At 40.3% G+C, this 12,856-nt stretch overlaps 1 protein-coding gene across 3 annotated transcripts in view; it reads right to left on the bottom strand.

The window, feature by feature from the left end:
* Positions 1-422: 422 nt before the first annotated feature.
* Positions 423-12,856, bottom strand: part of wrn (WRN RecQ like helicase) — a 44,700-nt gene continuing 32,266 nt past the window's right edge. For all 3 annotated transcript variants that reach the window (XM_036529757.1, XM_036529758.1, XM_036529756.1), the window contains exons 32-36: positions 11,217-11,379; positions 9,093-9,286; positions 7,312-7,431; positions 6,811-6,960; positions 423-767 (exon numbers count right to left, since the gene is read on the bottom strand). In XM_036529757.1, the coding sequence (XP_036385650.1) occupies positions 654-767; positions 6,811-6,960; positions 7,312-7,431; positions 9,093-9,286; positions 11,217-11,379 (741 nt within the window). In that variant the 3' untranslated portion in view covers positions 423-653. The remainder of the gene's footprint in view (positions 768-6,810; positions 6,961-7,311; positions 7,432-9,092; positions 9,287-11,216; positions 11,380-12,856) is intronic.

The following is a 12,856-nucleotide window of genomic DNA, read 5'->3' as shown; positions in this document are numbered from 1 at the left end:
ACATGATTTAAAAGGCAGCATTTGTAGCTGCTTGGCCAACAAAATGAAGATCTCTATCCTCATGAATTATTGCTATTAATGCAAAGAAAGCACATGGTCTAATCTACAAAGTACTGTACTTTCAGAAACAAATGACTGCTGCAATTTGTCTTCATTTATCTAAATCAAGTTAAGATGTAAGTTACACAGTGTATTGTCTTATAATTGCCTTGGCATCTAAATGCATAAAATATCAACCTATTAAATTTTAATCTTGTCATAATCAAGAAAAACTTAAAAGTATGTTTGTGCAGCAATGTACACCAGCAAAAAAATAAATAAATATTCAGGTAATACAGAGGACATCAAGAAATTAACATTTATTTAGAAATGGCTGTACAAAGAATCTGTACAAAGAACAAAAGAAATATATCTTGGGTATTTACAAATAGCAGCATCATTTTAAGTAGAAGTGTACAATACTACTGTATGCTAAGCGTACTACAACAGCAAAAATAGAGCCAGCCAACTGCTGCTTGTAAATAACTCAAAACTAGCGCCACATATTCTCTGTTGTGAACACAATTCACATAACATAATTGGGTGAATGTTACAGCCTATGTCTTGTTCTTTTCACTGTCAGGATTCTCAGAGAGAAATATTTGTTTCAGGGGTCACTTGAAAAGGCCTTTCTTCTTGGCTTTTTTTGAGCCAGTGGAGGTGGAAGCAGAGCTCTTTGGTAGCTCATCAAATGCAGGCAATTTCCTTTTTGCCGAATGGCTCACGTTCTGAGGAGATAAACCACAAACAAGCCAGGAGCAGTCAGTTTCTCACACTTCAATTACTACCCTTGGCTTAAAGCAACACCCCTTCTGTAATAAAATGTTTAATTTGTGTTAATTATTTTGAGATCTTCAAAACATCAACCAACATCAACAAAACAATTTAGAGGCAAATAAAGTTTAAAAATCATTTAAAAAATAATTCAGTTTGCAAATTATTTGCAAACTGCAAAGCTGATTTGCACAGTTATGAATCTTAGTTAAAAATCTGCACCTTAAACAAATTGTCATTATTTGTAAGATACAGTCGTAAGAAAATGTATTAATTCCGCCACTACTAAAAAAGGATTCTAAGCTCTGACAAGGATTATGGGACGGGACTCTCAATAAGATAAGCGGTCTGACCTTTCTGACCTATTGATAGCTCTCTGCAATGTAAACAGAGGGTGGCAACAACCGTGTCATGCTGAAAAGCTTAGAGCTTCTCAACGACATCAACGCCGGGGAGCTGTGCGGCAAATGACACGCAACCTTCTGTCAAATGAAGCCCTCTGTTTTCAAGGCTGCCACCCTTCCGCATTGTTCAGACATGACACATGCAGCATACGTGCACAACTGCTCTTATGGAGCGCCAACAAACCCAGAAGGAATTTCCGTGCATAAAGCCACTACAAAAACATTCTTGTTACATTTGTGAAATGGTTGCGGATTACACGGCAGCAAGCCTTTGTTTTTCTTCACCACTACGTTACTTGATCCTTGTTGATGGAGTGAAAGTTACGTAATCCTTTTAAACAGCCGTGGGTTGTCCGAGACAATGCACTGGCGCCCCAATTCGGATTTAAGCACGAAACTCTGGGGCTCCACGTTGAGTTGTGCTTCCGGCCCAGAGCAGAGCTTTAAGAACCTCTGAGTAGCACCATGACAGGAGGGTAACCTTAGATAACTCTGCTGGCTCTCCCAGCCCTAACAAGCAGCCACTCTCTGCATGACAAACCCACCAAGGCTCACCTCTGGGTCACAGTGTCCAGACCCCGTCTAAGCCTCGCACAAATAGACAACAGTTGCATCGATACAGGAAATGCTGGCCGTCTTCATCGGATTACCATCCATCACAATTCCACGTAAGCCATTTATCTGGTCCTCCAAATTTCATTTCCGAGGGCGGAGTGATTTTTTTTTTCCCCCGTCTCTCTCTCAATCTATTCAGTGTTAAATCTTTCGTGACCTCACTAGTTTCACCCAAGGGAGAGGAAAGTCATCTCTATTTTTATCTGCTTAGCAGGGGCACTAATGCAAACATATTGATCGACAGGTTTCTGTGAATTTGAAGTTGATATATTATGAAAGTATTATTGTAAATGTAAGTACTTACTGAAGTAAATAAAAACAGACGAGACAGGTCTGCCGTAGGTACCCATCCTGATATCTTTGTTAAAGTGTCTAAAATTTTGATTTCCATAAATGAGCTAAACCTGAATAAATCTAGAAATACACAAATATTCAGCTGTTTTGCAATAGGATCACAGTGTTGATTTAACTGTCACATTAAAGATGACAAATTCTACAATCTGCACTTAGAAAATTGGACATAAGTGTGAAACAAAAAACTTTTTTGACAGACAAATGCCTTAGAAAAGTGAAAGTGACATCTGCCTGTAATAAATGTATTACACTGTAATACCGGTTAAACAAAAATGTATTATGTGAATTATACATTGAATGCTATGTTTATACAGCAGGGAACAAAGAGCTTGATGTTAACATTATTGTCCTTTTAAAAGGCTCCATCAATTAATCTATGCAGATAACATTTGAAAATTAAGCAGCTTGATGCCAATGCTCTGCAGTCTCGTTACCATTCAGTGAAAGTAACTACTCATTCCAAATCTGACACGCTGCAGATAGTGAAATCTGTGGTAGACATGCAAATGTTTGCACAGGACATGTGCTGTGGCAGTGAGATCAAAAAGATTTGCCCGATACCCCCGATACCAACATGCTCGCAGCACCCCTCTTTAAAAACACGCCCACTCTTCCCTCAAGAAATCTACTGCAAGCACCATCTAGACTTGCAGACTGAGCTACCTTTACCATATTACCGACTCACGGATAAAAGACTTTGAGGCACACAGACACACCTAGTTATGCTTCTGGACATACTGTATGCGAATGCATGTATGACAAATACATATGGACAGAGTGCCCTGCATATTTATTCACACGCCTGATTAAATGAGAACAAAAACATGACGTAATGTATCTATTAGATATTTCTTCTGCTTAAGAATGTCACATTTTAATCTCAGTAGATTTACACACAGGAAAATTACACTGTTCATAAATAATCAATTTTCACGATTTGCATTATTAAAGGGATATGATTTTGTTTGATTTTTTTTTTTGGGGGGGGGGGGGGGGGGGGGAATCCAAATCAATCTCGTAAAATCACATCCTGTGATGGAAACACAAGAAAGGAGCCGACAGCACTGCAGTTAATCATTACGTGTCACTAAGAGCTACGTTTCTTTGTGACAGTCTTTGTGCTTGGTGACCTTTGGCTCTGTCTAATCTCTTTTGGAGATCGATTCCCGGGTCACTGCCCTGTCTAACAAGATGAGAACGCTGGCTTAGCCCACGGCTGGGTTCCATTTGACCCCTGCTTGGTTTAGCACACCCGAGCCTTTAGCCAAGACAAGTCCCTTCCACAACCTTACTAGTCATATACCAGCCAAGTCAGTGGTAAGTCACAATATCAATGGGAAGTTACTCTTGAGAAGATTTATCTCAGGAATAGGGGACCCACCCCTTCAAGACTAATATGTAGCATTCTGACTGAAATTAAGAACCCCAGAATTCAAACAAACACATTACAGTTGTGTCTACACTTTACAGAGGTTTGACCAATAGTATTTGAAAGGTGTTTCCAATTACGTACAATCCATAAATTCTGGGTGTACTGAAATTAAAGAAAAATCTTGTAATGTAAAGTAAAGTAAAGTAATGAAAATAAGACACAAAACCACACTATACAAAGTGAAGGACAAACCAAGATGCTGTACAATGTACACGAGTTAAGAGAACATCCCCCAAATAAACTGTTGCATTACAATAGAGGTTGGTTAATGGTGATCCTAACATCGGTATAAAAATGTTAAAAAATACCAAACTGTGCTCCAGGGAATTACTTTGCTACTCAACATACCCCTTTTAAACTTGAGATTAATGGCCAGTGCCCAGACAGCACACATCTCATGTGCTCTTAGGAAAAGTACTTCAACTAAGCAAAAATGTTGTTCATACTACCTCTATTCTTGCATTTTCTAATTAGGTTCTGTAGAAATTATCATTTATTCTATTGTAAAACATCATGATGGTATATCTGAAACTGAAAGGTTGTGTGTTTTAAAAGTGGTTACCTTCTATTTCTTCATTTGTTAGAGTTTACTGCAATCTGGGTTTCCTGACTGCACGATCGGTCATTATTTTAAAATACTACCTTCATGGTTTGTATTTTCACATAGAGGAATCCGCTTGTAAAAAATCAATATCGAAAGAATTGCAATTTACAGTAGCCAATGGCATATAATTTCATTCCTGCGGAAACCATCTAAAGTCAGTGAAGCGTTTCTGCAGGCTGAAAACACACATAAAATCACACTTGTTTTTAGGGCTGAGGCAGCTGCCAAGCACAAAGACTAGGTCTTTAGAGGGATCATTACAGGGCGCAATTAAGATAACATGCCTCAACAAGCTATGCTAAATGACACCAACAACAAAACCAAAAATATGTATATTAGAACATATGTGGTGATCATGAGATTTAACTGGGAAACCAAAACAAAATCTGCTCATGCACATCACTTCTCACACCATAGAGGTCTTACACAAAAGCTCATTCTCTTCAAAGGTAGGGAGGGCTGGGTTCACTGTGCTATCCTGAAAAAAGGGCTTGGTTGTTTTCTCCTTATTATATGTAAACAACTAACTTGTATTACTGTTTCTGATGTTAACATCATAATTACTACTTAACATTAAATAACTGTTGCATTAAACACCAATGCTGTCCATACCACTCCTGGGGGTTTTAAGCTTTCAACCAGCACCTCATTCACACTTGAATTACATTCCAAGACAGCATTTGATAAGCAGCCCCATTTAGGTCCAGTAAAACGCAAGATGGAAAAAGAGGAGGTATCTATCGAACTCACCACGCTGAAACATGACAGTTACCTCTGACACGTTTTGGCTTAATGTGAACACAGCTATAATTATCTCTTTGCTGAAGTTCTTTGATGTCAATTGTTCAGAGTATCGTACATGTCAAAAGTAAGAGAAGCCCATATACTGATAATGGTGAGAGTACATGTACTGCAGGTACATAGCGCAACCCCATCTTAACATCAGGCAAGTACTGCCAGCCCTGATTTTTGTCAGTGATTATTTACCATTTTACAAGTTCTTGTCATAATAAAAGATTTATTCTTTTATTGGTGTTTCTTTTAAGTGACCTGTGATCTGTTCTAAATTCAGTGCTCTTGACTCAGCTTCTTCCAAATGTAAGGGAATATGTGACGCTTAGCCTCAAGGCCCCTGGAACACAAATCAACAACTGGATGAAAGCACTTGAGGATGATCTCACAAGTCCTGCAAGGAAGGTTGCTAATTGCATGTCATGCACTTCGTAGAGTTTTCCCAGGTCTTTGAAAAGGCTTAGTTAGTACTTTTTGCATTTCTTGAGAGAACGATCTATTCTGGGGGCTTATTCTCATCTATTCTTTGCATACTGGCAAGAGTTTGGGATCTTGTTATTAATTCGGTTGAAGACATGCTAATCAGAACCAAAAAAAAAAAATCAGCCAAGGTCAACCTTCAAGCTGCTGATTATAATTCCGATTACACAGGCTTTCGTTTGGTCTTTGTACGCAGTTCTTTATGTGAAAAACAATTTTGCACGGCTTTAAAATAGGAATCTCCAATAGTAATTTGTCAGTAATTTACTGGGTCATTTTCACTCCTGAGAAAGTATTTTAGGGCTTTTCAGTGTATACATGCTTGTTCTTGTTAATCCATATGTATATTCTGTGCACTGTATGTATAGTTTAGACATAGCAAAAATGGAAGTTCTTAAAATACACAAATTACTATATTTCTGAAAAGAAATAAGATCAATCAAGGATCAACAAAGGTAAAAGTGGTAGCTATAGCCATGTAAAACAATATTTACTTCTTGGTTCTGAAAATGTGCATCAAATAATCTTTACTCTTCAGTTATCAATTTGGGCAAAATGGAGATATTCCAAATTTGTATTTCCTCTGATATTTGGATATGCTGTTGAACAGCCAGAACAAAGTGTCATGGAGACATAAAAGGGTTAACAAATGTCAAATCAAGCAGCTATACTTAACATTGCTCATAAATTAAGTTTAAAATTCCAGAAAATTGTACGTCATTTTATTTTCATCATTAATTGTTTGGGAAAAGTGTTTTCTGAGGAAAAATATAAATAAGGATATTTATATTTTTCCTGAGATGAAACTACCAAAATAATTCCAGAAATATTTAGAAGATATGTGCCAAAATATTGGACTATTCCAATTTTGACCACAGCATCAGTACTCCATTACTTTTACTGGTAAGCAAATGCTTGTTAATGAACAAAAAAGAGTAATATTTCTCATCAATGATTCACGAAAGGGACCACAAGACCTCTGCATAGAGTAGATCAAACATTGGTGTTATTAACCACTTGATACTGCAGGGAATTATAATTTACACAAAATGAATTAGATTGCCATGCAGTCCTTCTAGAAAAAAACAGGGTGTAATAATTCAAATATTCAACCTTGAGAGCCAAAGAACAGTCAAATATGAAATTACATCACATCACCTCAATATAGACAAGCCCTCCAGGGCCAGAAAGGTTTTCAGGTTTAATTCCATACCAGCAGTGCCCCACCAGAACATTCAAGCCTAAATCCTTCTAGTAACAACCCCAGATGTTTCACCAAACTACCAGCATAACACTTTTACTTCTGTTTTAAATACCTGTGGAGGAGAATCACTGAAGAGCTCCTGTGTGTCTTCATCTAGTGCTACCTGGTTCCAGGAGGCCAGCTCTATGCCACCAGTGCTTGACATGGTTTTTGGGGCAGTAACAGGCTCTGAACTGCAGGGGGCAGCACTGGCTTTCAGGCCCTTATCATGAGAGAGAGAGAGAAAGAAAGAAAAAAAATAAACCTCTTTTTCTGGTAAGAGACTACACTGAAGCATGTAAACTTAGTTCCCCTTCCTTAACAGAATCCTGACAACAATTTTTATTTAAATGACAAAATATGACAAACCATGTTTCAGTAGTTATAACATTTGTTATAACATAAATGATGGACAATATTATGAATTATTATGAATATTATGTTAATTTCAGGTTTTAGTCATAGATGACGTGTATCCACACTTCCACTGCGATAGACGAGCCATGATCCACTTTGCTGAGACACAACTGCAATCCAGGGGGTAAGTAAGGTGGACCGGAGGACTCAGGATTACCGTTGGCATGGAAATCTCACTGAAAAGCTCATCCTCGTTCATATCAATCTCATTCGAGTCTGGACTTGTCTGCACCTTCACAGGCAGGGCAGGACGCGGGCCCCTCCTCGGTGGCTTGACCTAAGAGAAAGAAGGCTTGTGATATACAGGTAAAACACTGGCTGGCAAATGCATTTATCCTTCCACAGGGAGGGAGGTGGCGCTTCACCTAAATCTCAAACAACGATGACAGAAACATGGGGGGTATTTTTCAAAATGTAATTTTACAAAATACCAAATCCTCACAAACTTCAGCAGTGCGGTAATACAAGCAAGGTTTCGTCGAGGAGGCCCCGGATCCTGTGGCTTTTCTCAGCAATGTGTCGGGATTGTCCCAAATAAGATTTTTAATGTATTCTTTCCATGCTGCTGCTCAACAGGAAAGCAGTCAGATAACAGTTTGTCAGCAGAGAGACAGCGTGAGGGAGCCTTGTGGAAAAAAAACTCTAACAATGGCCTTTAGATACCCGGTAGCACATCTGGACTGGGGCTTGCTGCATAGTCCTTAAGAAAATAGGTCTTCGGCGGTAATCTTTTAAAGAAGAGGCACCAGATGTCGGCCTTTCAAAGCCTTCACTGTTAATGTAGGTTCTCTGAGGTGACAAGCGCAGAAAGTCTCAAAACGTGAAAAACCACACATGACTTAAATGCTCCAGATTTAGCCATATTTTCCCTTAAGAAGCTTAATTTGCGAAAGCCTCTAATTTAACCTAGAAAGGCAGTATTAAAACGCCATAACAACAGGCCTTGCCTTCTCCATTGAGGGAAGGGCTTATGGGATTTTTACTGGACAAAAAACTGAAACAGTCATAAAACTAGTTAACGGCTAGTAGGAAAGACTGATCACATTCAAATTACACAACTATGACTTCCACCATATTGCAGTGGATGAACTCCTAATAATGGTGAAAGTGGGCTTCAGAGATCACTCCTTTTTACAGATGACAAAAAGGCAACTTAAAGGACAGTTAAGGCTTACGAGCAAAAACAATTAGCGCGCACTTTTGGACAAAAGGCTCATTATATCTATGAGGTGTAAGGAGCAGGGACAAGGCAGAAATATTCCAATAGACGATGGGTAAATGATGGATAAGATTTCCATGATTAATGACTCCCTTCAGGACCCCACTGTCAGGCTTGATAAACTACCAGACATTCGACCAGGACAGCAGTGTATTTCACATTGAAGGTGCTACTGTTGTACATGAAAAATGGAACTTATAAGAGAATATTTTTATGGGAAAAGCAATAAAAAAGACCACGACACTAATTTTTACTATGTGGAGTGTTGTTGCCCTCTGTTGGTGACTGATACACACTGATCAGCATGAGAAAGGTATATTCACTTTATATGCAGGCACACTTTTTTTGCAACATTACCATTTTACAATTTAGGACTCAAATCAAACTGATTTGATCATAATATTGTTTCAAATCTCTCCTTTCACGTTAACAAACACCATTTGCACATAGCTCAGGCTAACTGTTTAACAGGATGATGTGAAAAGGACTGGCTTTGCACTTTAGGTAAGGAGCTCTTTCCAAACATGAAATTACACAGCTCAAGGTCTAAATGCATGCATTTCGGTAGCCTTGCAATACTGTGGTACACAAAAACACCTCAGATGCAAATGACAGACACAAAGCAATAACTGAGCTCAACACAGAAAGAAACACCTAAATAAGCAACTGACTTCAGTCCAGTCTCAGGAACCAGGTCTAGGAAGAGGGGCATAACTGACCTCTGGCTCGATCCAGGCCAGCTCCATAGGTGTCACTTCTGCAGGTTTAGGGGGGTTGGGCTGTTGTTGAGGGGGGTTCATAGGGTTATTCTGGGAAACCCCCTCTTTCTCTAGCTCTAGCACAGTCAGCTGAATGAGGAAGGTGCTGATGTCACTGGGGACCATGGCTCGGATGGCCTTTATGTTACTCAGATCTGGGGAGAAAAAAATAATAAACTGTCAAAGCACAGCTATTCCCTCTTTGTAAGAGCCATGGGCTGGCTGTTTTGCTAAAGCATAAAAAGGAGATGACACGTACATATCGGAAACCGAGTCATCTCAGATACACACAGAAATCATCCCATAAGTTGTATAGGGGCCCAGTAACAAAACATAATAATGCAGACAGAAAAAATACTGTACCTGCACAATGCTTCCATGCTCCTGGGTGATTAAATTATTTAAAAAAACATGTTTCAACCTTCACAGTCTGCATCAGGTTAATATTACGCTGGTTCCTTTTTTCTACAGTAAAGCACTTGGGAGCATTTAAACAGTGGATAGGTACATTCTTTTTTCTTCTGTCTGGCTAGAGGAGCCATGGGGGAAAAAGTACTATGCAAATTATAACAAATAACAATGTTTGTGATGAGACTTTCCAAGTGACAATCAAGAGATGGAACTAGGGTGTGCCATTTGTCCATCCGCAATTAAGCTACACATTTTCTTCGTTTTAAACACCATGTTTTTCCTGTCGCTTCACAACATTTACCCTGGCAACGCTGCGCCATCACACCAGTGTCCTGCCAGTCCCACAGCACGCTTCTGCTTTGTGATAATCACTTCTAAAAGTATCACTTGGTCCCCCTAGGCCAGCCACAGTAATGACACAGCCAAGTGCTAAACCGCCTTCCCCTGGGTGCGAGTGGGCTATGCTTCCCCGCAGAGCATTCAAAGGGCATACTGCCGAGGCATGCGCATCCTCAAAGCACGTTCTAGCCGTCTGAGGAGAAGTTTAATGTTACAACCCTGAGGTCTGGCAAAAAATCAAGTAAAATTTTTATGCAGACGCCTGATGAAATGCGCTAGCGCGTTGTCTGCGTGTCAGAAATGAAGACGTGGGTAAAGGAACGTACAACTTGGAGCTTCCGCTCTCAGCTTTACACTGCAAAACAACAGCAACGAGGAACAACAGACCGTGTGCACTTATACTAAGTACGAAAACAACTGTACATATTTGCCATTAGAAACATATTTTTATCAACCGTCAGTATGTGAAGATTCAGTCAAATGAAACAGGGGGCAAAATGATATTTCACAGTCAGAACCAACATCGGCAGCCATTTTGATTGTTATCTTTTACACGTCCAGTCAAACTGGAGCAGCACCAAGACAGTTGCTCCAAGTCAAGGGGACAATGTTTTCCAGATAATGAAAAGCAAATTTTTCTTAAATTAATGTAAAGTTTACCTCAGCAGCAGCTGAGAAATTCTTTGGAAATTATGAATGGATAAAAATTTCCTGAAATATTTTGATTTCCTTCTCATTTCTGTGCATAAATACATGCTTATTTAATTCATTAACGCCTACCTATTTGCAATTGATTTTAAATATTTACTGAAATTGAGTTATTCAAAATGGAAAACACTGAATCTCCTCAAGATTCCAAGAAATATAAAAACACTGAGGAGGGCCAGCAGTGTTGAGGGGAGAAACTTTATGGGCCACTGGGAAAATCCCCACATGAACTCTGTTAATTAAACTCCTTAACCAGAGCGCTGGTATTCACTGTACACAGCAGATCGTACAGGCTGCTCATAAACCTCTCTTACAGCTACAGTAACAAATTAATCTCATCAAGCATAATTACAGGCAATTTGGGTGAAGTAGTCTGATCTTCATATGTACCAGCTGCCCACATGTATATTTACTCATTGTCGCTTACAAATATGATATTAGACCCAGCGCCTCGCAGCTGGTCTTTCCTAGACTTAGAATGGGCTTAGAATGAAACAAATGTGCGTGGTACCGATAGGTAGGGTTCTTAACAAAACAGGTATTGAAAATGGCTAATGCCTTCTGTTTGTCATTCAGACAATAGTAAGAATGGCAGAATTACGATGGGCCTGAGTAAAAGGAGTGTACCGGAGTTGAGGTGATGGGAGCTGATGACGCGGGTGATGCCACTGCGGACTGTAGGGGTCAAACCAGCTCTCTCTGTGTCCAAAGGCAGGCCGGACCTCAGGGCCTGCAGCAGGTGGGACTCCACCACAGCCAGGGGCAGGCTGCGGCTATCGGACACCAGTTTCTGAAAACACAGGCACACACAAACACAAATAAGCATGCAAACACACACCCCACACACACACACGCACGCGCACGCGCACACACACACACACACACACACACACACACACACACACACACACACACACACACACACACGCACTCATAGACCACACACACGCACTCATAGACCACACACACGCACTCATAGACCACACACACACACACACACACACACACAGGCACACACATGCACACACACACAAACCACACACACTGCACTCATAAACAAAATACACTTACACACATACGCGAATGCATACATACAGGAAATACATACATGCATGCACATACACACACACACACACACACACACACATACGCGCGCGCGCGCACACACACAGTCAACACATAACCACACAAATTCTTCCACACCCATGGGTAGGCTGCAGTCATAAAACACCAATCCCTGCTGAACACGATACTGTTCATCAACACAATGCAAAAATAAAACGCAGAGCTACACTTAGAAACATCATCCCCACCACCACAGCTAAGACCAGGCCACACACCACAAGGTCAAAAAAAAAAACATTCTGAAGTGCTCCTGGGAAAAGTCATCACATACAAGGTTTACTTGATACAGTGTTTCCTATTTTGCTCAAATATTGTCATTGAACCAGATTAGCAACTGGTGTGAGACAGAGCCTGAAGTTTAAGGTTAAGGCCTGCATACAGTCACCAGTAGCACTCTAACAGAAGAGGAAGTCTGAACTCCTGACCACATCCGGGGGAAAGCCCCTGTTTCTGCACGTCCATGTAGATAGCAGATGCGGCTTGTGCGATAAGGCTCGAAGCGCTGGCGTGGTTACAGAAATGCAACAGCAAAAAAAAAAGAGAATCGAGCAGCAAAGGTGGTGTGAAGTCTGCTACGGTGTAAAGAAAACATGCAATCCGCTGTCTCCAAGCAAGTACTCTTGACTGAGCAAAAGATGGCAGCCTGAGACAGTCTCATCCTGTAAAAGCTGGAAAACGAGAACACGAGAAGAATAAGGCAGACGTCAGCATCTGCCCTGCCGAAGAGACCCCCGCCATTCACAGAAAAAAGTAGGCAATTAAATTTGGAATGGGATTCCATTAGCTACCATCTTTGAGGCTGAAAAAGACAGCAGATGTCTCTGTTCTGTGACATACTGACCCTTGAGGTCTTGCCCTCTTGAGATGTATGCATTATATTGTACTCTGGTGTATGTTCTATGTGATGTGAAATGCACAGGCACAAAACCAACCCCATTCACTTCAGGCCTTTAAACTTTGACTGAGGGAACGGTTTTGGATTTAATCAACTCAAACTTTCCACCTTACACATGGAAAAATCAAATCTACGGCATTTCGGTGCTCGTAACAGGCTCAAGGGACCACTACATACACAACCAAACCTGTTACATAAACCACACCATTCCCCGAGATATCACACACGGCGGACTGTCTGCTCAAGT

Source organism: Megalops cyprinoides, chromosome 5 (genome assembly GCF_013368585.1).
Source record: "Megalops cyprinoides isolate fMegCyp1 chromosome 5, fMegCyp1.pri, whole genome shotgun sequence".
Classification (NCBI taxonomy): Eukaryota; Metazoa; Chordata; class Actinopteri; order Elopiformes; family Megalopidae; genus Megalops; species Megalops cyprinoides.
Note: the sequence above shows the minus strand (reverse complement) of the source record. Positions and strands in the feature narration are given on the sequence as shown.